Genomic DNA, 27,017 nt, shown 5'->3' on the forward strand with positions numbered 1-27,017 from the left:
TTATCTGCCTTATCCCTATTAGCATGTTGCTACTTCCCGGCTTTCCGAGAGAGGCATGCGAAGGAGTGTTCCCGTGTCTCTGAGTGACTTATATGCAAAATGAAACCCATATCTTCCATGCATTCCGCAACTTCCGATAATGCCATGCATGGGAGTGACGCTTTGTAGTGTAGAGACCTGGGGACAACTACACCGGGTCAAAAACCAAGACTATTTCTCATAGAAAACCGTAGATAAACTGAGCAGACAAAATGAGTGAGCTTCTTTAATAGGACAGGTTGATCGTTAGAAGCTCGAATCGTTTGTGCACTGACTTGAGCTCCCAGTGGGCCAAGAAACCCATATCCTCCATGCATTATGCAACTTCTGATAATGCCATGCATGGGAGTGACGCTTTGTAGTGTAGAGACCTGGGGACAACTACACCGGGTCAAAAACCAAGACTATTTCTCATAGAAAACCGTAGATAAACTGAGCAGACAAAATGAGTGAGCTTCTTTAATAGGATAGGTTGATCGTTAGAAGCTCGAATCGTTTGTGCACTGACTTGAGCTCCCAGTGGGCCAAGCCTTGGCTTATAGGGTATGGGTGGACAGATTGCAAGAGCTTCTATTACAAAAGCGCAATTCTAACGACGAAGAGTACTCATCCTACCGGCAGCAAGGAGCGTTCTCACGCTTTTCCACCTTAACAGGCAGGCGGGCTTTCGGCGCTTGGTTCGCCAAACAGATATGCAACTGACGTGTCTTTAAAACAATGGATTGTTTCCCAGATGACATTTATGCACGCCTGAATAGGCTGTGGGCAGGTTGTTACAAACTCTTTGAACAAAGGTACTGGCGGGTGCGCCAACTGGCTATCCAGTCCTCATGAATTTCTCTACTTATTAATGTTACTCCGAATAATTACCCTTGGCTGGGTTGTTCGGATGCTCGAACCTTATTTCTTTCTCGCGTAGGGCAAACAGCCTTGGTTACCTCACTCCATACCTATATCATGCCATATGTGTCGACCGCCAAAACGTTTAATGTCAACGGCATATTGTTTTGAGTCGGGGATGCACATGTCTCCGCAAAAAGTTTGTTACTAATGCACAAGCAAGTATAGAACGCAACCTCCTCTCCCTTCTGGTTTGTTTCGCAACAGCCTGGATGAAACACCCCTTGCGCACTAAACCTTCTTCTGCCGACTGTATCATGATTTCGCTTTAACATAGCAAAACAAACATCATTCTGAGGCATTCTGGGAAGGCAAATGACCTCCTCGAGGTGAATGGCGTAAATGGCGGGCAGCCACAACAAAAAGCACATTGTCACGCCTGTTTCGTCCAATTCTGGAGACTTCAGGTGGGCGCGAAGAGCGAATCACGGCATTTGCTCTCTTATTCTGCTTCATCTCGGGCGCATATCGACTCAAAATAAGACGTTGGTCACGACGATTATCTGGCAGGCTAGCTAGATAGTGGGAGCGATAATGCTTTTGGAGCTGCCTAGTGCGGCCTCGAGATCACCGTATGGCCTGCGCACCACGCCTATAGTCCCAAAGGTTCCAACTCATCATACAGCTTCAGGGATCTCCTTGTCCTGCGTTGGAGTCACCTATAACGATCCCAAATCATTCGGAACTGCCCAGGTAATACAAATTACTTGCGCATACGTTGCAACAGGGACGGCGGTTAATCTCGACGGTGTTCGGAAAAGCCTTCTTTCGGTCCCCATAGCACCTCACGGGTGGCCGTGAGATAGGCAGATGCACCGCAAGCTTCGGCATCCCGCCAGGAACAATTAACATTTCGTCATTCCGTCTCCTCGTCGCCTGCTCCCATACAGCACCCTATGCTAAAACGTGATAGCGCAGGCTTGCGGGAGCGTGCATCTGCTGACCTCCTTTTGTTGCGGGCTGCACTTTTTTACGAGATGTCCAATTGTAGCCTTCATATATGGGCAGGATTTGGAGTAAAGCTAGAAATAGGAGGGCAAGGCAGTTTCTGGACTACATAGGTCAAGGGCGGTAAAAAATTTCGCCTGACTGACCAATCAACGTATCAGAATTCCTGAGCTGGCACATTGGCAGATGTTGTTGGGTCAGTGTTGCAAAAGCAGGCAGCAAGCCATTTAATTAACAGCGACGGTAACCCTCAAACGGGCAAAAAACACTAGGATACCTCCACGACATCTTATCCTATTATCTAGAACGGAACGCGAATATTCGGGAAACTCTCAGCAGTGATCACCATGGTTAGAGAGATTCTGTGACTAACGCTGCACCTCAGCACTATAATTCGCTTTCGCCTTCGTCCCATCGTCTCGTTGTTTTGCCGAACGTACAGCTTCTTCTTGCCAACCTAACACCGCCAGGCAGTCTGCCGCTTGGCTGCGGTGAAATGGACGAAATCCTGAACGTAGGTGCTTCCTTTGGTCCTCGGCAGCTTTCTTCCGTGTTTCACCTACTGTGTGCTGTCCGAGCTACAACCGACTGCTTCCTCCACATCATCTAGATCCTGCCGCTAAGCTAAAGTGAATGTCACTACCAACAACAATCTACTCCTCTCCATTGCCACCAGGCAACCTGCCCAGAATAAAGTGTTATTCTGTCCGCTAAAGAGGCAAGATGCACTTCCAGCGAAAGTCTGGGGAAAAAGCAAATGAGGAGAAACATGAAGATGGAAGCAACTCCAAGATCCATTCCTTCGATGATTCGACGCGTGAGAAGTATCTGCGTTGCGAAAGGCGCTTCCCCTTGAAGCCGGTGACGCCGTTATCCCCACTCCAGGACTTCACCGTTACGGGCAACAAGCAAGAGAGGAGACAATTTCGCGTCCTCGCCTTTATGGCATTGAATATCACCGATGAGTCGAGGCGTCCTTGACTTCATCTAGACACAGGAGACAACCCCGCGCATCACCACAACACGAAGGGCTAGCACTGTTTTATACGATTTAGTCCAAGAAAACTAGAAAATAGCAAACCAGTATTATTCTACTTCCGAGCACTACAATCCAAATAAATGGCTACCCAGTTGGATGTCGAAGTCCTCCAGCACATATATGTCCAATGTTCTCGAAGACCTTAGGGAATGCGCCGCGGCAGTCTCGGGCGTCGGCGCAATTCACCGGAGAGCGAGGTCTTTTATTGCCCAGAGAGATGCAACTGGCGTAGTAGCTGCAGCCCTTCCCGTAGGTAGGTGGAGTAGCCTGGATGGCATGCGGGAACAGCTTCACTCGGACAAAACTTGCTAGGGAGTATACCCGTCCAAGGACGCCTGACGTTGGGGTGAACTGCCGTACGGATTGCTGCAGCGAGGCATTGCGTTTGCCATAGTGCAGAGCTACCACTGGAGCTCTTAATAGTTCGAATAGCTCCTGCATTCTCCACAGGAAGAACATGGTTCACATTTCAGGTCGGGAATTATCTGGAAAGATTGTCACCAACTGTGGCGAAGGTTAACCAGCATGCGCATTGCCTTCCTTCATCAGTTACTACTGGCTGAGGTGAAAGTTGGGCCCCTGCACCCTTTTCAACGCTTATAATATCTTAATGCAAAAGTGGCAGCCCCAATATCGTTTCGTGGTAAAAGGCACGTAGGCATGGTTGTGCACAACGCCCTTTGAAGGAGTTCTTGAAATATTTGATTGAACGGTGAAGCGAACCGCCGAAGCCAAACCGTTATCTGTGCGCAGAATGGATGGACAGCAGCTAGCCCCAAGGAGCGTCTGTGTGGATAAAGGGTCCTTCGGCTGTTCTGGCCGGCAGCCAATTCCTTTTTTGGCGCACACTGCATCACCCGCCCTGGAGGCTTTGCAGAATATTTATCTTCGCACAGTGCGAAACCTGGCATGCTGTTATCATCAATGCATGGTAGCTGCTTGCCACCCTCATCCTGCCTACCCACACCGCCTGAGGTTTTGCGAACCTCGACTGCCGGAGGAGCAAGACATTCTGTATATCCGCCATATTCTCCAGGGAAAAACCCTCCCTATTGCCTGTTGGAATTAAATGCAATACCGTCAATTGCATCGGCGTACACTAAGCTTGTGTCGTTAAGAATGGAAAGGCATTTGTCAACGAGAGTTCCCTCCCTGTTCTCTGCATATACGAGCATATCAATGGGGAAGAATGCAAAGCAGCACACTGGTCCTCCGGAACGATGTTTGGCGTCCACATATTACTAGGAGCCGCACTGCGTGGAGCTGTTTGCTTTAATTACGCAGATTAACCACGGGGGAGCAAAGTTACGCTCGCGCGAACTCTTAATAGCCTCCAAAGGATTTGTCAGGCTTCGGCCACCATCGTATACCCCTCCATGCCGATATCACCACAATACAGACTCGCATGCTCTAGGGCATCCCAGTTACAGGAGTCTGGCCAACCTGCGATTTTTCCGAACGCCAGAACAGTCCCGTTGAATGCACTTGTTGCCAACTGAGTAGTCTCCAGCTGTGGCCACAATGCTCACATTTCATCTCCTGGCAGAGAGCCGTTGCTGCTGGATATTCGAAGAACAGCTTTCCACTACCTTTCAAAAGTCGCTCGTCAGAAACCAGTTTAGCACATGAATTGGTGAATAATTGCGTGGTAGCGTGATTGTGCTCTGGCTTCGGTGACATCCTTGGTCGCCACTTAACACTGTTCTAGCATGTGTTAGCCCCCTAGCCTACCGGTAGACCTGTGGCTCTTGGAAGGAGTATCATGGTTCCAGAAGCGACAGTGGTTTCATGGGTGAGGCTGATGCTCGCGCATACCTAGTGACATGCGGCGGCTGGTCAGTGTCCTTACTGTTAAGTAGAAAGTGGCAAGGAGAAAGGCTTCCGAGCAGTCCCAAAAAAGAAGGCGGCCTTCCAAAAGAGCGTTGATGCTGATCAAAAGAGGAAAGTAGATACAATGCTGCCCACGTTCTGTTGTAGCAAGCACAGACAAAATCTTTTTAGATGTGCGCCATGGCCAGGCTGGAAGCCTAGGGATACTGAGAGCAATCAGATCGGTTTAAAGGTATGCAATAAGGCGTGTAGAGAAAAACTGGAGAGTCTAGATTACGTTTCAGCGCAATGCATCCAAACTGCAGGAAAAACGCTGGGTTTGCTGTGTGCATGCTCAGGCAGGGATACGTGGACCACGATACACTTGTTCAGATTGCCTTAGATTCCGTCCATCCAAAACCTCTTATTAAAGAAGAGGATAATTCGCTTCTTGTTTTGCGGATTGAATTATGGCCAACATTCCCCAAGGCGTCGAAATGCTCGTCCTGCAAAAGCTTGTCGAGAATATAAAACGCCTTGAGACGTCCAGTTCTACTGACAGGGAGGATCAACGAATTGTGGGTGCTTTGATAAGACAAAAATGGATGCAGCAGGCATCGGGAAATTCACAATGTGGATATGGATTGGGCTAGACAAATACAGAGAAGGAAGCGGGTTTCTCTATCACTCACGCACAGCAGCAAACTAAACAGTATTAAGAGCTACTTTGAATGCAGTTTCACGTGGCGCTGAGGATGAAGAGACGCAAGAAAACGCAGGTGTCATACAGGTCTTATTTACCTTCTGAAAGCAAATACCACATCGTCCTTTGACCAGCCTACAAGGCGTTGTACTTGGACAAGGCCAGTTGCTAGGCTGGCAGTACGTTGCACCCTCACGGCGTTAGTGCCTAGTAAGTACACTTAGAGGGAGGTCATGCGATGCGCCTCCTCCCATCCCACTCATTCCATCTCCTGATCTGGAACTCGAATTTAAGCGTAGTCGCCCGGATGCTGTGCAGCAGGTACAGACACTGCTCCAGAAAGTACTGCTGAAAGCTTCTCGTGGATGCCATTTCTTTCCCTCACGAAAGACTTACCAGTTTGAATTCACCCCATTGGCGTCCACCATAAGTGTGTTCATAGCTTTCTCTTTCCGAAGGACTATTGACGCTTTGATCTCTGGACAATCTCTTTCCATTATGGGGCAAGCGCGCGTCGAACTAGACGACCACTCCTGTCGCCACATTAATGAATGCACTGCTTGCCTTGCCGGCTTGTTAGCGGCAAGCAAAGCTGGTGGTGTCTCTCGAACTGGATACACACAGTCTTCGAGGTGCATTTTCAGAATTGGAAAAGCATACCAACCGAGTTTGTAGTGGGATGGCTCGACGCTTACCACAAGGCCCCAGCGGGGTGCCAGAATATGCTGGTTAACGCAGTGTAACACCACTGACACTTGAAGAGTGGAGTTTTCTGTAGGTAAAACTCGGGTACATTAGACTGCTGGTAAGCTGACAATCCGACCAAACAACAGGCTAATCCACGACAATAGCATATTGACGACAAAGTAATATCTAGGCGTATTCAGCTTTCTGATGGCAGGATCATAGGTTTAAGGCTTGAGGAAGGCTCAACAAATGACTTTTTCGGTTACACACTATGGACAGAAAGCCGAAGCATACATAGTTGTGTTCAGGCAGGAGCTAGCAGTTGAAAAGGCAAGGCTGCTCCGGCTGAAGATGAAGAGTAAATGCGTGGATGAGCAGCGCCTGTCGGTGGAGGCATGAGGTGCGGGAACCGCTTAATTCTCCAGGCAGTTTCACAACCCGCCAAGCCATGGCTTCTCGGTTGAACTGCTCTTCAGCTAGTCGTTTTGAAAGCTGGAGTTCTATCGCCGTGCCACTTTCACCTAAAATACGAGCCTGTTTTATCCAGCCATCCCCCCGAATGGGACCAGGTTCTGAGTGGCTAGCACACGACATAACTTGAGCTAGCGAACACCCCAAGCACGGAACCTTAGTGAATCCCAGGGCCAACAACTGCTTATCGCCCATTCGCAAATGAAATTGATGTACACAATAAAGGACCCGAGAGAGGACCATTCTTCTGGCGAACTACTGCTTGGGCTTGGGGACCTTATTTCATTTCCAGATTCTGTAGTCTACAATTGAAGGGACTAGTCGGCATTACAATTCCAATGATCGTAGAGTGAAATTGACATATGCCCCAAAGACGCCACTGACCAGCGGGTCTGACGTGTGTTATGGGTTGCCTTCGGCCTGTATACTGACGCAGTGACGAAGACTGGTCAAAGGCCTCATTGGCATAAAGCAATGAACTAGCAGATTGTGTCGGATAGTTCTGATACGCATATAGCTAAGAGGGGGTTTGGCACCACAGCAAGGCCCTTCTTCCGCCGCTGCCTGCGACGTCGTGCACTAGAGATGTCACCCCGTTCGTGAAAACGTTAGTGAAACGACGATCCCATACTGAGCCGCCAGAAGAAGGCAATAGAGAGCAAGTACACTAGTGGAGCGTGCACAAGCATGCGTAGCACCAGCAATGGAAAGGCTAGAGAGTGTCCATACCGTGTCGTAGAGGACAATTTGTTGGTCTTGCGCGCCAGCTCGCCCTACGTTGGTGTTTCTATCTTGAGCCTCGCTACATTTTACTGCACCTTCAGGCCTCTCTAGATCCTGGCTGTTCCCAAAGACGATGGAACGCCCTTCAATATGAGCTTCCGCTGTGAGATTAGAGAGAAATAGAATTTGCTGTAGCCCCGATCTCTAGCCCACGTAACCGCTGAATGGAACAAGAGAGTTGATGATAATGAGAACACTTCTTTCCGTTTTCCATGCGGTGCGCATGTCACCCGGGGGAGCTGGTGTGACAAGCAGGGACGGCTGGAATAGGTGGAGACGTTTTCGAAAGGAAACCTTAATAGCTTCGCTCTTTCTTGCCTTCACCTTTTAGGAGATGCGCTGCTTCGCACCGCCATGAATAGTGTTATTCTTGGGATTCTGGAAAATCTGCGCTGCGTGAGGGCGTTTCGGGCAGCAGCGGCAGTTGAGCACCACAGTGCAGCTGTCTTCTCTCGGGCACAAAAATCGATCTTTTTTATTTTTACAACGTGAATTTCACTGCTTCAAGCCTCACAGAGGCGGCTTCAGCCGAAGGGGTTAGGTCCGCTTGCCAGACTCTCCTTGGAATCAACATTTGTGTTCTCGAAGGCCTTAGCCCATACTGGCTTCGCACCCGAGGTTCCATTCACATCCCCTAACGTAGCGTGGTCTGTCAGGCTGCTGCATCTGTTTGTAGACTCGCCAAGGGTAGTTCCCCCTCGCGACGCCCTTGTTTGACAAATTTATACTGTTGTGGCATGCGTCGAAACAAGGCCGTGCATTACCTTGCTTGTGCAAATGGCGTGCCGCAGGGGTTTCAGCATAGTGTACTTCAATTGGGGGCGCTGCGTGCCCGCAGGAGCAATCCCGCGAACTTCTTGGGGGATGCCTACCCTGGGCTGCCTGGGGGAGGGAGTTTGGATATAGAGGTTTTCGGTAGTTCTATGTTTAGAGTTTTGCTGTATTGCATGTCACAGTGATTCTGGGCTAAGCTTGAGAATCTTGTTGGACGGGTTACCAGTGCATGGCAAGAAGAATAGTCCGAGCGGCAAAACTTGCTTAGTGAACAGCGTTCACCCGCGGCCGTTACTCCATGTTACCCTAGACTGCACTACAGAGGTGCATAGTGAATATCTAACGCCAAACACGGCAAAACCTTAAAGGCCCCTAAAGCACTTAATCACGAATTTTACAACAAAAACCGCTTGCCGCTCAACGATTAGACGTGCCCCCTCTGCCTCCTCGGCTTCACGTGAAGCCAGTATGCGGTGCACTCCCTGCACATTTGGCCTGGCCTCCTGAGCTATATTCCCTTGGTGCCTTCGCGCCTGTTCTCGCGTTGGCCTTGTACCTCTTAGGCGACGGCCGTAGGGTGGCTGCACCCTCCTCCGGCGACATGCCCGCCACCCGCCTGGCGACAATGTCGTATATCTTCTTTGCATGGGTCCTCTGGCGCATTCCTTTAGCGCGGCCCCCTCTGCCTTTCTCCACTTCACCGAGCTTCCCGTTGCTCGCATTACTTCCCATTCAGGTAGGTACGCCACTTATCCAACTGAAAATACCACGCCACCCGAAGCACGGTCGACCAATCAAGCCCCGACTCTACATGATAGGATACAGGCCCAATCTACAAATCTCCTGTGGAACACTCCCGTTCGCACACCGTCTTCGATAGCATGAAAGCATGATCAATCCGCATCTGTTCGCAATTGCCCACCGTTAACATGCCCTCTTCTGAAGGACGGCGCGTCTTCAGCTGTAAAAGTTCAACTGTTTGCGGATTAATGAAACTCCGAGACGCCCTCGTGTCCAAGAGCAGCTCGGCTTGGCTCCCGGCCTCGTCCACTCTTAGATCAGCAGTTGTGCCCACTCTACACAATATAGCGTCTTTGTTAAGGTCCGCCTGCCTCCGGGCTTCTCGCCACCATGGCGCCACAGCAGCCTCGTCACCAGGGTTGTTGGACTTGTCCGCTCCTCCTGCTCCCCATTCGCAGAGGTTGCCTGGCTGACGCCTCGCCTCATCCACTTCTCCCCTAGTTTCCTCAACCTGTAGCTGAGCCCCCAATGTCTGCGGGTCCCCTGTGGTTTTGGCAGCCTCTGTTGTGACGGTTCTGCCCCCACATATCACCATCCCCCACACGAGGGATGCTGGGATGGCATTAGGCCCTGTCAGTACTGGGCGCAAAGCCCCTGTGCCTTTCCTTTCACAATATACGTTGGTTTTTCAAACCCTCGTTCTCTCTGCTAGCGAAGGACCCTGCACTGCCCTCTTTTTTCTCCGTCTCGCCTGCATTAACTAATGCCGCATCAGTCGGTGCTTGGCCAAACTGTCGTTTCTCGTTGCCGCCAAGCGTTTTAACTGAGCTGATGCCTTTTGGCAGGTACCGCAGCGCCTTTGACCGTTGCCACGGAGCGCAAGGACCACATCCTCGGGTATGAGGGCTTCGAAAAGGTGTTCTAGTTCTTCCGGTGTCAACTCACCCCGTAGGCTCCCAACCGTAGAAAAGTCACCCAAGAAATGCACTGGATTGCCACTCCAGTTGATGTCAGCGACGCGCCCCATCTGCGCATGATTCGACAACCCACAGAATCTAGTGAATGAGTCCCTCTTGTTGACCGCACTCCATTCCTACAAGTCTATATTTATCTCGAAGAGACACAAGCAGATGTCTAGCAGTGGGCCAAATAGGTTTTGGCGAGTTTTTTTTCCCACTCTTTGTGGAGTATTCGCTTAGCCTCAAACTCCATCTGTAGTAGACATAGACCTGTCTGACTCCCCTCGCAGAGGGTTGGAGCCAGAAACGCTGCATCAGGCACACGGTCAGCCCTGCGCCTCATATAGGCGGACGAGCACTCTTGACTTATTTGGCCGCTTTTCTTTCTAAATTGTTCCGATGTTAGTATATTTATGTTCTAATTGTTCCCTTTAGTAAAACTACTCATAAGGTTAGCACATGAGCTCCATTGTAGTGCGCGTGCATTAGAACTTACCACCAGAGCTAGGCTCGCTGCAGTGTAGCAATGCTCACTTCGGGAGGCTTTAGCCGAGCAAAGATCAAACAAATTTAGGGGCCTTCTCTTGAGGGTCCGTGAGAAATGCTGCTTTAGTAGGCTTGAGGAATGTGCGTTAATCAGTATCCTTCCCCGGGCGAGGGGTGCAAGCAATGACTCAGCGTCCCATTGCATTGAAGCGAGAGCTGCAACCGCAGCCCATTCTACCAAACATATTTGTACCGGGAAACCAACTTTAGAAGAATGTTTTCGCACCAGTGAATGACCCAAAACTACCGGCACCACGGTGAGGGGACACTGGAGGGATCCCTTCCCGCTGTGGAGATGCCTTTGGGTTTAAAAATGCATCCCCAGCCTTACTTTTGATAGTCGAGGGTTCGCATGCTTTTGGGCACCTCGGCAGCGTATCCATTGGAAGGTTTGCAGCCGGCGCCACAACTTTGGTTTATGCTATACTTTACTGCGGTCCAGTTAGTGGGAGAATGGGATTATTAGCAACGGCATGACGATGCAAAGCGGTATGAGAGTGCGACAATAATGCATTCAGGGGGTAGGAGGCTGCAACCCAGTGGGTTTCCCAAGAGCGAGTGAGCGAAGCGACTCTTCAGGACCATCTGTGAACTTTGTGTTTGGTGCACATGATGTGACTACAAGCGTTGGGGAGCCCGGCGCAGCGTAGAGTTGGCCGCGTATGACCTTTTGCTGAAGTGCAAACTAGGATATACTCTTCACGGCCCATGGCCTTGCATCTATGAGCCCACTGGCGGTAGTTAATTTCCCGCTGTCGCCTATACCAGTTGCTCTACCTAGGGGAGGCTGGGTGCCGCTAAACCAGACCACCTTCATTTTGCATATTTCAAAGGCTTTCCCCCGTGTCGTACGCGCATGAATGTTGGGCGAGCGCCACGCGTCACAGCACCTTTTGCATTTGTTGCGATGCCGACATTAGGAAGTCGCTATCAACCCAGGTGCCACCCCCAGACCGGTTTACATGACCAGTGGTCACGCCAGCTAAGTTTGTACATGGCTTTCTACTTCAGCGCAGACTCCTTGTCGAGCGGCAAGCGAGTAGCTAAGCATTTCTCGGTGTTTGTGAGTGCACCGAAAGGAGACTGCGTAAGCATGCTTGAAGCTGAAGCTGCCGCTACGACGGGTGCAACTCGCCACTTGCCGTCCCTACTCCGCAACAGCCCCACCTGATTCTGCGCCTACGTCTAGGATACTTGGAGGCTGGACCTTAGCAGCCTCGGCGAAACTCTCATCTTTAGTATTTCTACTCCATCGCAGCTCTCTAATGTCTTCGGAAAAGGTCCGGAACTGGCCACGCTACTCCAGAAATGTCTTTCAAAACTAGCTGTCTCAAGCATATTCTAGTGCAAACTTTGCAGGAATAAACACATACACAATCAATGAAGCAGCTGCCAAGCCCTAGTATCAATACCAATACATTCGGGACTATGTATCGATCCTAGAAATGCTCATTATTCTTCATCTCGACATCTCGCCCCTAAACTGCAGGTGGAGCTGCGGCAGTGTTTGGAAAATGTCCGCTATGTTCCATGTCTAGTGAGTCAGTTAGTCATTTTAAAACTGTTTCAGAGTAAAGCGTTGCCGAGGGTGCTAGGTTCAGGGAGCAGGTTGCATATTTACATTTCGTGGGCAATGTAGTTGGAGCTGACTCTCCTTTGTGCAAGTGTAGATTTTACTTACAGTGACGTTAGCTGCACGATAGAGTAAGTTACTAGTGTTGCAGTGGGTTCTCCGACAGGAGAAACGGAGACCAGCCTTGCTTGTGAAATTTGAAGCTAACAAGTCGGAGCGCCTTCCAACTGCCTAGTCTGGAGGATTTTCACTGTTGGTTATGAAGACTTGCTATTTGTGGGCTTCGCACTGCAAATCCACGAGAGCTTGAAGAGAATCCCGAGTTATTGAAGAGTGATTCGTTCGAGCCAAAGCAAATGCGGGCAAGGAATTAGCATCCCACGTTTTTGTATAGCACCGACTGTGTCGAGATTCGTGGACGATGGAGGCGTTTTCGAGCTTTAAATAGCTGCCAGAAGCAACGCATAATGATATGAGAGTACCTTTGGTTCGTTTGTCATCGCTTGAATATGCAATCAGGGTAGCAAGGCCTCTCCAGGTTCGCAGCCGGGGAGCTGTCCGATCGCATCACATATACCAGGTGATCGCGGGCGCCTCTTTACATTTGAGAAAATATCGCTGCCCAAATCCAGTAGAACTGCTGTACTTGAATGGCGTGAAAGTGGGGTAGGAGCGAAAAACCGAATTCCGGAACCTGTGGTTTTTTGTGCTGTCTTCGAAACCGGTAGCCCATGCTGATAGTTAGTGCCTTACTGCTGCCAGTGATTAGAAGAGGCGCAAATGTATGAATGATATAAATCCGTTCCAACGCTTGTTCGCCTCTGCACCTAGTAAAGGGTCCTTTATTCGAGGACCTTAGAAACTTCCTTCACGAAAAAGCCGTACACGGACCATGTACGTAAGTATGAGCTAAGCGACTAGACCCTTCCGAGTACCTACAAAACCAAAGGCTGGTCTCAACCACTACAGGCGACGATGCACCAACATCCGTTGCGACTGGTGGTGATTCTGAGTTCAATTGCTTGTAAGCCATCACCATGATTAGCATTCCAATGGCAGATAAGGGGCTAGCAAAAATGCTGTGATCAAGGATGCAAAAATGCTGTGATCAAGGGTATAGAGCCTCTGCTCCCCCGCCGCGAACTCTAGCTAACAGTATTGACAAAAAAAGGCCGGAAAGAACAGTGAAGGCATTCAGAGACGTGCATTCGCACGTACTTTAGCCGTATCACTGGAACGCTTTTGTCCGTTGTAAATGGAAAGCAAGTCTGAGTGTGTGTAGCATCTAACAAACGAAAAGATCGTGCGCCGCATTATTGTTTCTTTGACGCGCATGCTCAAATAGATTTGCATTACGAAGCAGCCTTCCATTGGGTCTTCAGGAAAAACTAGGTGGGCTGTACGTAATTCACAGTGTACGCCCTGGGACGACGCTATCGAATGCCGGAGGAACACGTGAGGGCTGGCACGATCTCTAGTGATATTGGCGAGTAGGACGTAGAAACTAGCAATATGAATAAAATGGGGCTCAGGTGAGGTGTTGAAGGCAGTAGGTAATGCTGCGTCCCTGGACACGAAGCAATTTCAGTGTCCGAGGCTGAATAATCTTCACACCATTGTATCCCAACAGTTCGTTGCGTTTATTCAGTAGAACATAGCAGCGCTGTTCCTCGCAGCTTCCAGTGAGAAGGGTGCAGGTCCGAGCGCAACTGTACTCGGAATACCAAGTATTTATCTGTCCTGTTTGGATACCTGTACACGGGACAGTCGTATGGCTCAAACTGCCCGTAATCTAAGGATTTATTGCGTTTATCCTTAGACGTTAATGCGGTAGCGTGCACTACTGGCATTCTATCAACCATGACTTTCGGTAAGGATTCTTCCAGCCTGGATTCGTGCCAGTTCCACCTGCGACAGCGTGAAGGAAGTGCAAGTAAACCGGGTTTCCTTAGGCTCTAGTTGGAGTGGAACGGGGGAAGCCTTCTCAGCAAAAAGCTATTCAGATACTGATCTGCTCCAGAAGAAAAAATTGAGAGACCTAGCACCAATCGGGATACAGTAGGCTAAAGAACAGGGCTCATACTTAGCTACTTACCGGGATCCCTCTATATATAGACCATGAATGTTTACCCCTTCCTCTGGAATGTCTTTGATCTTCTCTACATCTACGGTGCGCATTTCTGAGTGCAGAACCACGTCATCAAGCCCCCACTGGTCTCGCTTGTGCTGCCGTGTGACCTGCGAGTCATTACAAGCAAGGAGCAAGCGCTACATATTATTCTAAAACCACCGACGGTGCTGGTCCCTAAGCAACGAGTGCATTGGATCTAGGCGGCAGCATACCTCCTGCATCATCCCAGTAAGGAATCCTGTGGGATTAAAGAAGCCAGCGAGCCAAAATGATTTTGGCCTTCCCTTTTCTAGCCATGCACAAAGCTGCTCAGCCCTAAGTCTCATGCCGGAAAACCATTTTCCAAGAGTTGGTGAAAGCCAAGAAATCTCGGCGCCGCTTGGATCCTTAATCCAACGCCGTGGCACCCTCAAGTCAGATATTGCCGTCACGTCATCCTGCGGGACCGCCGAAAGTGGTTCACAAGGGTGCTGGACGCCCTGGATTGCTAAGTTGTCAACAATCCAGAAGAACAGCAGGGGATAAAACCCCGCCGGTTTACACATATAGCGGAGTAGCACCAGTGATTCTCTTTTTCCTGGTTATGGTGCTTCCCCACCTGCAAGTCTGGTGTCATGATGACGGTACCATCGATTGCACTAATGATGGATGATAAATTGGTGCGAACGATGGTCAAGATCCGCTGCATACGCTGCACTTCCTGGAAGCAAAGCGAAAGAAAATAAACAGTTTGAAAGCGTTAGGTTGTAAAGTTCCGGGGTCGTATGTTCTCGGCAGCATTCGTTGCTAATGAATATCGCTATTTCGCCAATACCAGTCCTCCAGCTCATGCTGGTAATTCCTGACCTGGTAGAGGAATATATTTAGCGGAGCGGCAAATCCTTTGGCATTCAACGCCGGCGGTCCGGAAAGCTTGGACACCTGTTCCCTGTATACTCTTTCTTGGAAGTCATCCGGCATTTTGGTTAACATTTCCACGCATTTTTCGCGCACTGTTTCTTCCTGTGACTTTCCTTTGCCCCCTGAAGAAGCTTTTGGTAAAGTATCCTGGGAAGTTAAGTGCACAGTTTCTACTTTCAAGTAAGGCAAATGCTGGTTGAAGCACTGATATTGCATCCGCGCAGAAACAACAAAGAAGAAAATGAAGAAAAGGCATTGCATATAATGTACTGCATCTGATGTACCTGTATAGTTTCGAGCATGGATGAAGACTCCTGTAGCCGAAATGTAAGATCGGCATTTACGTGGAGGCCAAAAACTCCTGGTTGATCGACATACGGAAGCGAGTTGATGTAATCGCGGTAGACGGAGATGTCAGTTGCTTGTGGGACTCTGTACATGAATTCGTGAGCGTTTGTTGTAGAGCTGTTAAAGCAAAATCCCGACCTGAATAGGTCGTCAGTCAGCCATTTTCCGGTGTAAGTGTTGAACATCTGATGTAAAGACAAACGCGCACACGACAGATACCCAGATATGCAAACCCAGCCACCCACACCCACACCCACAACCACATACACCCACCCACCCACACACACACACCCACCCACCCACACACACACACATACATACACACATCACATCACACTACAGCTGTTGAGGTTGCAAGCGCGGTCGCTGTTCAGGGTCCTACCTCCCTGTCCAGGTCGTCTGTAATGCGCCCTCCGTACTGCACCTCGCCAACCATGTATCCAATGGTGGACCATGATAACGGTTGCCCTACTAATATTGTTGCTGCCAGGTGTTTTTCTACAACGAAAAGCGATGCCTCCAAATCCGAATAATTAAATTCATACGGAATGCACCAGCCCAAGGGGCCAAACTTTCGCCGCTCTTGAACGACGCTATGGAGCATGGCAAGTGCAAATACGATGGTGCGCCACTTTTCGTTGTTCACTTTGTCCAATGTTTCCTGGGTTATCATCGTTGTAAAGCTCCTTGAAAGCCCGGCCTTGAGTCCAATGGGTGACTCATTCGTGACTTTGATGGCCATTTGCAGAAGCCCAATGGGGAACTTATTGTGGGGCTCGCACGTAATCCACAAACGGAAATCCTGCGAGAGCAACTACGAGAAGAAGTCCCTCATTAGGCTTTAGAGGGAGTTCAAATTCGCTCACCGCTTTTTCTAACCTCAGCGCTTAAGTAGTTGCGGCAGGCTTGGATTGTAGCTAGCTCTGGTCGTGTCCTGCTGTGAATCAATTTGCATGTGTCCGTGCTCTTGCCTTGTTAATTTCCGTGACCCGAAGAAGGAGTTCTTCGATTTCACTCATGAAGTTTAGTCCAAGGTGACAGTTCTGCAACACTACCCAGCTGCCCGATAGAAAGCCAGATTTAATTTTTTCCCTTGCCACCACTTCCTGCCCTTCGCCCATTGATACTTTGTCAGTCGGGAACTTTCGTTTCTTCTTTGCCAGCTCATCAATACTCGACGTCGGGTCGGCGCCGGGAGAAAGCAAGAAAATCACTGGAACGCGGCAGGATGATTCCTGCCATATTGACTCGACAGAGTCAGTAACCGGTTCTGTATATTTTGGCTCCAAGACCTGGTCAATAGCACGTGCCGACGCCACTACTGTTCGATCAGGCCTCATAGAGCGGATCTGTAAACATACGTTGGAAAAGGAAGTGCGTCTAGTAACTTCACGGGCAGCGGCACTCTTGTCATATAATACCATTTGCAGCTGTAGCATTTCCTGGTGCTAGCTCACGAGACACAGCCTTAGTATGTGCCCGAGATTTTTCAGACATTTAAGTCTGTCTTCGTAGTCCGGGACTGGTAGAGTTTCTGGTTCGTTGTCTTCCATCCACTTCCTCCACGCAGCTTCGTTTTTGCTAAGTGATTCGGGCAGTTCGCAAAAGAGTTGTATTTGGTCTCTGCCGAAGCTGGTCCTTGAAAGCTGCAAGACGTTTAGCCACACTTTTGAATCCTGCCCTAACCATTTGAAGGGACAGGGAGCTTCTCCCTTCTCGTCAAGACCTGCACAACAAGCATCCGCATATTGCATTAATAGTGCTGCCAAGCCTCTTTCTATTGTGAATAGGTTGGAGAAGGTAGAAGGCAACTGCAGATGCAATGCCTCAGCGACGCTGATGGCTTGAGAGCATTAGAGATGCTATCACCACTGCATTTCAATAGCACATTGTGAGCAGCCCCTCACCTGCGCCACCGTTGAGAAGTAAAGAAATATCGGACGATTGGATCACACCGTCGATTTGCAGCATTTTAAGTATTAGCATCATCACGAAGCTTTGTTTGTGCCGCTCGAATAGACCCCGACAGACGTATCTATAAACCTGTATTCATAGAGTTGCTTTGTAAACGACCAAGGTATCACTTCGACTGCGGCAAGGTGAGCTATTCGAGTCCTCACTTAAATTTTGATTATTGGCATGGAAATAGGGTGCAGTGATGGACTCTTCATGCAAAAGGTCAACTACACATGGACGCATTTTTTCCACATGACGAGCTCACTTGGTAAGTCAAATATTCTACAATCTTCTCCACACGTTTGTGAGTTGGTTGTGCCTTTTCCGATCTATAAACTGATATATCAAATTGTTCTAAGAATTGCGCGAGGGAACTGTTGTACATCCAGCATATCAAAGATGCCTCAACCATGCAAAAATATAGGACGGATCCCCTCGTTGCTACCGGGCGATACTGCTCTCTCTTCTCATTAATCTGCATGGACACACATATTAATTCAAATTAGCTTGCGCTGCATATCAGCATCCACAGCCTGTTTAATACAGGCTATTGGTTCTAGCGGCACAGCATACAGCAATTCACTGCATCTTCAGGGAGCGGTATGCAAACGGCCTCGTTGGGTTTTCATCGAAGGCTTGCTAAACCATTGGGCTGGACAGCTAGTATTACCTCCGCCTTCTTTTCTTGTGCATCTTTAAGTTTTTTCTCCACTTCCTTTGCCTTTGCCTTGGTATTGGCAAGCACCTCAATAAGCTCCAGATCATCCAAAAGATTTCCAGAGGAATGAGACAAACGATCCAGCAGCTGACTGTCCAGCTCCTTCAATGCTTTAGTATTTGCCGTCAGGGATTCTACGAGCTGATTGAGGGACTCCTCGAGAGCTCTTTGCTCCATAGAGAGAACTCTACCAAGCAACTGTTGCTCAAGGCCTGGATAGAAGAAGCACAGCTGCCCCAGAGACGCACCAGTGACAGGCGCTCAGTGGACCAAAACAGCAGTGGCCTTCATGGATGGCACTCTCACGACCGCTGTGTTCTTACCTTCGTGCATGACTGTAAAGTCTATCATGGTGCACTTCGCATTGATCTCTGGCGAGAAGTGGGGATTGGCCAGCTTCGTTGTCATGTAAAGGGCAAATGCTGGATTGTATTCCACTTGTTGGTCCATAAAAGTAACATAAAGCCTCTTTCCTTTCTTAAGGAACTGTTTTTCAAGAATTGGATCTAGGACTTCTGGCACATTATCACCAAGATTTTCAATCAGTATTGGCAGCCCCTCAGAAAGGCAAAACTCCACCTTATCCTTAAACCTGGTTGGAACAATAAAACCGTAGCTGGGCTAGTACCGTTCTCAATAGGCCAATTCACTTCAAATAATTTCCAACCACGGGGCATGCAAAGAGTACAGACTATTGCGGATAGAGGCTCTAATATGCTTCGCAGATTTGGAAAAATGGTGGGTAGGGCTTAACACTGCTGCGACGCCAGTAGTTCAGCAGGCCAGGGATGCAGTGCAGCATGCGGGGATTACCTTGGATCAGTTGCTGTCGTTATACACTGTCGAGAACCCTTCATGCTTTTCTCTTCTTTTTTCTTGATCCAATTATGTGCTTGTCCCTGGGGGTCTACGAGCAGGGGATACCTGTCCGATCGCGTCACAATGATAGCATTTTCCACAGACAACTCGTCTGCGGGGAGGCCTTGTAGGTTCCACTCGCCGCGCGTTCCCTCATCGACGAGGAGGTCGACGATGTTAAGGGATTCAGAGCAAGGGATGCCATTATTCTTCGCATCCTTCAGCATAACCCTGATTGCGTAGGACAGCACCTGATAAGGAATGCACTCATTAGCGTTCCTCATCCGTATAGTGGCGTTAGCAAATACAAGGCAGTTTATGTTTTTGGGCCGGCAATCTCTGCCAGGTGGTCTCAATAATTTTTTATTGTGGACTAACTCTTTCCTTAGCAACTCCCTGTACTCGGCGTTGAATGGGCCGCAATAGGACACGAATCCTGCCGCGACTAGGATGTCACCAACCAGCCGTTTTCTCCTCTCAGCGAAAGTGTTCGAATCCTCTGTCCTGCAAAAAAAAGTCCACCTAACCGCTTACGAATAATAATCTGGGGCAGCGACAGACACCGGTCGAGCAGACGCGAACACCAGGGAGTACCAACCATCGAGCCTTTTCCCCTGCGAGTCCGTTGATCAGCCGGTTAGCCTGTTCCATCCGACGCTTCGTTGCTTGCGCCCTTTGCTCTAGCTCTCTTTTCGAGGCAAGCGCCTCCTGGAATTGCCGGTTGATTTCGTCCAACGCTGCCTGAGCTTTTCGCAACTCTTCTTCCGCTTCGCTCAATTGACGCAGCGCAACCTCAACCCTACATCACGCATTCACACGGAGAAGAAAGCTGTTGCTGTCAAACTGTATACTACATACTGTGAATGCAACCCAAGCTGCTTGAGTAACACACATTATGTCGAATCTTTGTTAATGCAAAATACCTTGCTGTTTGTACTGTCAGGTAGTCCATTTTTGGCTTCACAATCTTTGCAGCCTCATGATACATCACCATAGCTCCAACCCATTTGCACAGTCCTGCAGAACAGTAATTACCCACAACATGCGAGCCCTGCCATCGAGATAGGCGTTGTACGACATGGCCAACAGAGCGTTATTAGCGGTTTGATGCTCTACTAGGCGACAGCAGTTGCACGCATGCTTCACCTTCTGCGGCATTTGATGCCTTCTTAGCAACTGCTGGATTGAAATGCTCCAGTTCAAGGTAAGGCAACAAGAGTTCGCAGGTCTCGTCGTTGATATTATCCTTTTCTTTCTACTCCAACGGAAAGCACATTAAGTATCAAAAAATAATTACTCCATTAATTAATTTCCTTTGCACATGTTGGCTGCAATGCTGGCTTCTTCGTGACAGCGCTCCAGCGAAGACAATGCACAACAAATAGGGGCTAGCGCTAACCCTGGAAAAGTCGAAGAGGTTGGAAAGGAAATGCACGTCCGCCATCATTGCCTTCGCACTTTCGTCAAAGGAGTCGTGAATAAAGTCAATCTGCTTCTTGTTTATGACCTTCGACTCTGCCTTAACATCTGCCAACCGATTTTGCAGCAGAATGAGAACGCCGTCGAAAACAAGGCGAATAATATCTGAGGGCGTCTTCATCGTTTTCAGCTCAACTATGTCCTTTGCAGTGATGGACTTGACTGCATCTTCAGCCTCCCGAAGGTAGGGTAAAGCTGCCTGTAGATCATTGTTCGCCTCCTCTTGCTCCCGTTCAATTTCTTCTTTGTTCTTTAGGCATTCATCTCGGAATGCTGCCACCTGCGTTGCGCGTACGGCAGAGCCAAAAGAGTTAACAGATCCACAATAGGGAAGAAGTTCCGAAGGAACCTAAAAACGCAGCGTTTCGTAGAGTGGACTCCCAACTGGAGCTTCCGTATGAGAACTATGCACACCCCTTGACTCTTTTTCTCCGCCTTGGCAGATTCGCTTTGTACTCTGGCCAAAAGCTGGTTGGTCTGCACTTCGGACTCTTGTAGTTTCTTCTCTTCAGCCTTCAGCTGCACCTTCATTTGTTTAATGTCTTGTGCAGCCTGGTTCAGTTTCTTCAAACCAACGTTAACGCTGAATCATATTCAATCCAAGCTAGGAACTACGGCATCGCACCAGGCAAGGCCGTGAGTATGCAAGTGTTGGTGCCTTCACGCTAGGGGTTTACCTGCGCTCCAGATTGTTCACTTCGTCGAACTTTTCCGTGTAGACTTTCTTGTAAAAATTGATAAATGAGAGGTAGGACTTGGGCGTGACATAGACGTAGCGCCTCATGCGTCGGAAATAGTCATCACACGTTTTGTTTACCTGAGGCATCGGGCAAAAGCATTTTTACGCGTCTTATGCTGTGATTCTGCTCACTGGCTAGACGACATACTCAGCAATACATCAGACGAAACCTTAGTCAGGAAAACGACAAGCTCTCTTAAAGAAATTAATTTGACAGTATACGAAGCCTCTCTGGACTCACATTATTATGTATGTTGCCCATCACATTGTACAGGACAAGCTTTTTTTCGGCGCTTGCGTCAATTTCGAATTTGTCCAGAAAGCTCGAAGAGACAGCAACTAGGGCGGCTTCAGGCCATGGCAAAAACCAATCAATAGTCGTGCAGCTGAAGAGCCCAGGGAACTTCTGTGCCCTCTCTACAAGTCAAACAGAGTCAGTGCGCACAGTACAAATATACAGCCGCTAACAGTTCCCGCACATAACCACTCAGCAGAAACGAAGTGGTATTAGTGCATACGGAATATACACGAAGGGCGGCCAAGGACCATATGCCACCTATGGACAAACGTATACTCCGAGAGAAGCCACCACGTCAGATTGATTTGGATGCATCACACGTACGGCTGCCGGTACAATACTTCGTACCTACATGCAGAGCTGACCTGCAAACTTCCTGCTCAAAGGGGAAAAGCAGAGGACTATGTGCAAGTTTGCACGGACGCGGTTCAAGAAAAAGTTGTACATATTTGTCATTGTTTCCTGCAGGTGTGGGCATTCCTTGATGAAATCCGCTCTCCTGTCGGCCACCATAGCTGTAAAACATCCAAGCGTACTAGCGAGCAACAGATATGTATGCATGCGGCCCACTAGCACCGTAGAAACTTCCCTTGCTGTTACGGTGTGCACCTGGGGTCAAAAACTATAGGGACCTGTAGATGACGTACAATCCATTTCATCTTTGGCAAACAGACCGGATATTTCTCCAGTCGAGAGGAATGAGTTAAAGTACTCCAGAAAGCCTTCGCTCTTTATTTCCAGATCCGTCAAAAGAAACGTCGTCTGCATATTCTTCTGGCCAGTATTTACGTATAGTGCCCGGAAGTCATCAAATAGGGCGCCATCGCTATATGTCTTGGTGATAGCGATTTGGAACTGGGCATGACCAGCGATGAAAGAGGCCAAGCGAGTTAGCGACTGCTTGCCGGAACCGCCGACGCCTACTAGCATTGCCGAGCCCCGCGGCATCTGCAGCAAAGTCCATCAAGTCTCACTGAGTAGAACGTCCGTCCCCTACGCCCGTTCATTGGCTGTATACAGTCCTTGGAGGAATATGCAGGTCCTCCCAGAGACCTCCCGTACCTGGATGATTCTTGAAATGATCATCAGGTGAGCTAGTGCATCATCAAATAGAACTAAGTTTGCCGCCTTTGCTGGGTTTTCTTCGTTATAGCGCTGTAGATACTCCATTGCTCTGGTTCTGACGAGTTGCAGATTAGGCACTGGCTCATAAACCTTCTGAGCAGGTAGCAGTTCCCCCGACTCGTCTTCACCGGGCTCCCTCAGGAAGTCGGCAAACCTGCAATGCCCCAGCATACCCACAGCACAAGTGTCGCGATCAACGACTTTCAGGAATGTAGGGAAATATTGGCTAACGGCTTGTTGATAAAAAGCTAGACAAGCGGCAGCCAGACGTCGTCCTGCCATACATAAGAGCGTGTGGTTTGTGGATGTTGCAGTGTGACTTCGCAAGTGCCAATAAAGACGTAGGGGGGGAGAGAAGCTACCATGGCGTCTCGACAATTGCTTTCTGCAGCGATTGGCCAAAATGCTTGGCACATGCATCATTTATGGCCTTTTCAACAATGTCCTTGTCGGTCTTCCGGCATAGTTTATCCGCCAGCACTCTGGTGCACTCATGCTTCCAGAGGGCAAGAAAGTGTTCACAAGTGTTTACTACGTCGAGGGGGCAGTTCAGTACTCCTTGGAACACCCGTGAAAGGTCGCGTAGGTTGAAGATGTAGTGGAAGCGGCTAGGCGTAGGCAATAAGAGCTTTTTTACTTCAAGCCAAACGTCTATGGTAGCCTGCGTGAGCTTCGATGACATTTCGACGACCTAATTTAGCGTAAACGCAAACAAAAAATAATCCAGCACCCTTTTCCCCGCAATTTAGCGGCCTAATTGAACATTCAAAGACATAATATCTGTTTGAGTGCTATAATTCTCACCAGCGGAGTCGCACCATTCTTCAAGGTAATTCTACTTCTAATCATCGACCCGTATATGTTGTCAACAGACGTCAACGACGGTAGGATCATGTTCAAAGAGAAAAATTTAGACTTCAGACGGTTTGGAATGTCATTACGGCCACCACCAGGATGATTCATTGCTCCTATATACCGGAGACCAATGATAGATTTGAAGTCGCCCCTATAAACACACTACCAACCAGTAACACCGAAGAACTGTCAGGGAATTTGAGCCAGATTGCACTTGCAGCTAATCATGAGGCATGGCTTAATTCGTTGCCGAAGGAAGAAACGGAAGTATACCTCTTGTCTTTTTCCAGGAAGTAAAAACCTCCCTGTTCGATTAACTGGCGTAACAGTTCCAGAGTAACTTGATCCCCCCAAGCATTTACAAATGGCATGGAGAGGTCATCGAGGAAAAAGACCATCTGTTTGCCACCTGGAGGACAGTAGGTCTTCCCTGTCTTCCGCTCTAGATTAGATTCGATGGTTTGTTGAAAACGCTCAGGTAGAGTAGCTGACGAAAGATTCACCCTCTTCCACAAGGTCTCGCCATCATCGAGCTTCTCCAAGAACATAAGCGCTGTAGAGGTTTTGGCTGTCCCGGGGCCTCCAAGCAACAGAACTGACTGAAATGACGGCGGATTTCTTGATTGCGGCAAACTAGTCATGAGTTGAAGAATATATTCAGCCCTGTAGAATTAAGCAGACAGACGGCATCATATTGCCGGAAAACATTCTGTTACGGCAATATTGCTTCGAGACAGCACATTTATACCCTGGTCCCATATGCTCCCGCATCAACAAACCTTTCTGAATCAAGAGTCGGAATAAGAATTGATGAGAAAGAGAAAGCCCCCTTCGGTGGGCTCCAATCAGGGGCTGCCCATTTCCGAAATTTCTTGGTCTTGGGGTCGACGAAGTAGTCAAAAATTGTAAGCCCTGCTTCGCACTGGTGTGGTGACGACATCTTTTCCCTTAAGAATGTGCAGAATTTTTGCCTGTCCTCTGGTTCAAATAGGGCGCCGCAAGACCATGCTATGGCATAGACCATCATGTTTTCATAGTCTTGCTGAGTCATGCCTTCACTGGCACCTTCATATGACATCAGCATGCTGCTGAGAAGGTTAAGAAGTTGCACGGTCATCACGACGGGAGTAATCTGCATCACGTGGGTGCAATCCCTAAGCGCGAAGTCGTATACTTGGGACGAGCATATGTACCTGAAGATCCACCAAAGCACAAGCGCAAAGGATCGACACTTGTATCACACCTGGTGCCCGAGCAAAAGAAAGATTAGCAAAGTGCCACTGGCGTTTGTCAAGTACGGAGAGATGCTAACTCAAGCTTGGGCGGGCAATGCTAACTTGTCGAATAGCTCGTTCATGATCTTTGACTTCTGTGCTCCTTCAGGACTTTCTGAAGAGAGCCTCTCCAGCCAGCTTCTGATCAAAGGCTTCCATCCTAGGTCAGAAGCGGAGACAAAGATGATGCCTGCACGACTGACGGTAGCGGGAGATGCGTTGTTGAGATTTTCGACTTCAAAAACGATCCTGAATGCAACAACGGCTCATCCACTATGCCACCTCTAAGCTGGAAATTTGACTAGGGGGTGCCTCCATTACCTACGGCCAAACTCAACGAATCCATCGACTATTAGCTGCTTGCCATGACAGGAATGTGTGTGTTTCGTCCACACCTCGTATTTTCCGTCATGGGAATACGATCGTTGTTCGCGAGAGTCAATATCTTGTTGTCATCCAAGACCGTGTTGAGGTTCTCAATCCAAATAGCATCTACTGGCCCATCGCAAGTAATCCAAGTGTTGAACTTTAACGAGCGGTTGTTGTACCGAGCCCACATCCAAGCAAAGATACCAGGAGTCCATTCGTCAGATATTGGGTCTTTAACACCGTACATCTGTTGGGCAGTAATGGCCTTCGGGTTCATCGTTACAATGCGTGTCTGCTGCCCGATGGCTGTCAGTGCCGCTGTGAGCGTATTAGCAATCGTTGTTTTCCCCGAGCAGGAATCGCCAACCAACATAAACCCGTGACGGACAACAGAGGTCTGCAGAGTCAATGGGAGCACCGTATGATACTCTTCTAAAGGAAGTCCCACCGGAAATAGCAACCAGAGCAACCAGAACTTAAATGCTCTCCTATGTGCACGCCTGTGGTGGATCTCTGTACCTCGTAAAGCTGCATGATTTTTATCAAGAACTCATCGGTTCGGACAAGCCCACGTTTTTCAAGCTCCTGCAAGACAGCAGTTTCGACTTCCTGGTACACCTTCTTTGGTGGGTTAGCTTGGCGGGGGAATATGTCGTTGAGAAGAGAAAGGAATAACGGGACGTCGTCCGCAACCAGCTTCGAGAGGTTCATATCACGAAGGGTTCTGCATGCAGGTTCTTCACAAACAGGTCCTGTAAGTGCGGCGTCCTTAAAGTATCGAGAACTAGTCGACTATTATTATGGATTTAAAAAAGAACAGGCTGTTCTCTACCTCATGAGGAGCATTTCTTCGTCAGCTTCAGGCTCGTTCCGCTTCGTAGCACCCGCTGTTCTCAGCACGGAGAGAATGTTCCTTAAACCGAAGTCGTAGTGCCTCTGTTTTGAAAGTTGCTCCTCGCACAAGCCGTACAAAACCTTAAATTTTTTCGAAAGATTGTCAATATCCATGTACCCAACTGAGGCCAGCTTGACCTGCAGAAAGGCAGCCGCACCAATTGCTAGTAATTTTGATGAGCTGGCGAACCTTTTGCAAAAGTTCGATGCTACCCATATGCTGGCCAAAAGTAGCATTCATTCAACGTGGTGCGTGAGGTCTCGCTCTGGGCATTATGAGTTGAGAAAAAGAGTAGGGCAAACTCCATAGTAATCTCCAGAAAAATCCCACAAAAAGCGCCTTGAGGTGATCAAGTTCAAACTACCAGAAAAGTAGCACACCTTAATAATAATCTGCCGATCAGGCACCATCATGGATACACTCCTAAATAAGACTTTCAAGTTTTCAGGCAGTTCCTGTCTTCCCGCATATCCAGGATTCATGGTAATGAAGTAGGCTGTAGTTGGGACGAGTTTAATGGGAGCTGATTCCCCGGGAAACAAAAAGGACTTGAGAGCTTGCTTTTTTGCCAGAGTTATAGATTCTATCTGAATTCACCCATGCACACACGTTCGACGTAAGCTTCTGTCTACGCTAAATTCAGCCCATGCACATACCCCTAGGGGCACCGTTAGCATTGCTGATAACTCTGTTCCAGTTCTGCGGCAGTTTTGCGCTAACTGGTCAACCAACAGCCGCCCTTGCAGCAAACGCCAACAAACCTGCATAGCGACGACTGACAATACTTCTAGGTCGATTCGATTGAATTCGTCGAAACAGCCCCACAAGCCACTCTGGCATAGACCTTTAAAGATCTTTGCCATGTCTGTAAACCGGTGTTGATCCGAACAGTTCGTAACGACCACAAACACACCAAGTGTCCGTCCCATATCTTTAACGGTTTCCGTCTTTCCAGTCCCGGCAGGACCCGCAGGTGCTCCTCCGTAAAACATGCCAAGCGCTTGGGAGCATGTAAGGTAACACCTGCATGCATAACGTCTACTCCCCCCAGTTCATGAGGGCTCCCTATTCATTTCTGCCGGATAGGCCTATAGATCTGT

General features: G+C 48.8%; 4 protein-coding genes across 4 annotated transcripts; 1 reads left to right on the plus strand and 3 right to left on the minus strand.

The window, feature by feature from the left end:
- Nucleotides 1-2,610: 2,610 nt before the first annotated feature.
- EAH_00029180 (hypothetical protein) lies at nucleotides 2,611-2,868 on the plus strand (the record flags this gene model as incomplete). The annotated part of the gene is made up of 1 exon (XM_013392609.1): nucleotides 2,611-2,868. One exon carries the CDS (start codon nucleotides 2,611-2,613, stop codon nucleotides 2,866-2,868), a length of 258 nt encoding a protein of 85 aa, XP_013248063.1.
- Nucleotides 2,869-4,271: 1,403 nt separating this feature from the next.
- On the minus strand, nucleotides 4,272-6,076 carry EAH_00029190 (hypothetical protein; the record flags this gene model as incomplete). The annotated part of the gene is made up of 4 exons (XM_013392610.1): nucleotides 4,272-4,369; nucleotides 4,742-4,854; nucleotides 5,537-5,611; nucleotides 5,835-6,076. 4 exons carry the CDS (start codon nucleotides 6,074-6,076, stop codon nucleotides 4,272-4,274), a joined length of 528 nt encoding a protein of 175 aa, XP_013248064.1.
- A 2,909-nt stretch (nucleotides 6,077-8,985) lies between these two features.
- EAH_00029200 (hypothetical protein, conserved) lies at nucleotides 8,986-9,921 on the minus strand (the record flags this gene model as incomplete). The annotated part of the gene is made up of 2 exons (XM_013392611.1): nucleotides 8,986-9,533; nucleotides 9,759-9,921. The coding sequence occupies 2 exons, from the start codon at nucleotides 9,919-9,921 to the stop codon at nucleotides 8,986-8,988; spliced, it is 711 nt and encodes a 236-aa protein (XP_013248065.1).
- A 3,905-nt stretch (nucleotides 9,922-13,826) lies between these two features.
- On the minus strand, nucleotides 13,827-26,909 carry EAH_00029210 (hypothetical protein; the record flags this gene model as incomplete). The annotated part of the gene is made up of 33 exons (XM_013392612.1): nucleotides 13,827-13,880; nucleotides 14,103-14,210; nucleotides 14,316-14,540; nucleotides 14,702-14,803; nucleotides 14,950-15,207; nucleotides 15,288-15,536; nucleotides 15,734-16,153; nucleotides 16,341-16,700; nucleotides 16,809-17,077; nucleotides 17,307-17,394; nucleotides 17,573-17,782; nucleotides 17,978-18,237; nucleotides 18,349-18,617; nucleotides 18,950-19,387; nucleotides 19,482-19,682; nucleotides 19,807-19,934; nucleotides 20,283-20,642; nucleotides 20,777-20,945; nucleotides 21,040-21,179; nucleotides 21,343-21,518; nucleotides 21,765-21,914; nucleotides 22,047-22,347; nucleotides 22,462-22,678; nucleotides 22,887-23,215; nucleotides 23,329-23,530; nucleotides 23,653-24,042; nucleotides 24,159-24,572; nucleotides 24,717-24,902; nucleotides 25,049-25,419; nucleotides 25,542-25,746; nucleotides 25,855-26,054; nucleotides 26,325-26,504; nucleotides 26,679-26,909. The coding sequence occupies 33 exons, from the start codon at nucleotides 26,907-26,909 to the stop codon at nucleotides 13,827-13,829; spliced, it is 7,860 nt and encodes a 2,619-aa protein (XP_013248066.1).
- Nucleotides 26,910-27,017: the final 108 nt, after the last annotated feature.

This window comes from Eimeria acervulina, genomic scaffold, assembly GCF_000499425.1.
Source record: "Eimeria acervulina Houghton genomic scaffold, Eah_scaff261, whole genome shotgun sequence".
NCBI classification, from domain to species: Eukaryota; Apicomplexa; class Conoidasida; order Eucoccidiorida; family Eimeriidae; genus Eimeria; species Eimeria acervulina.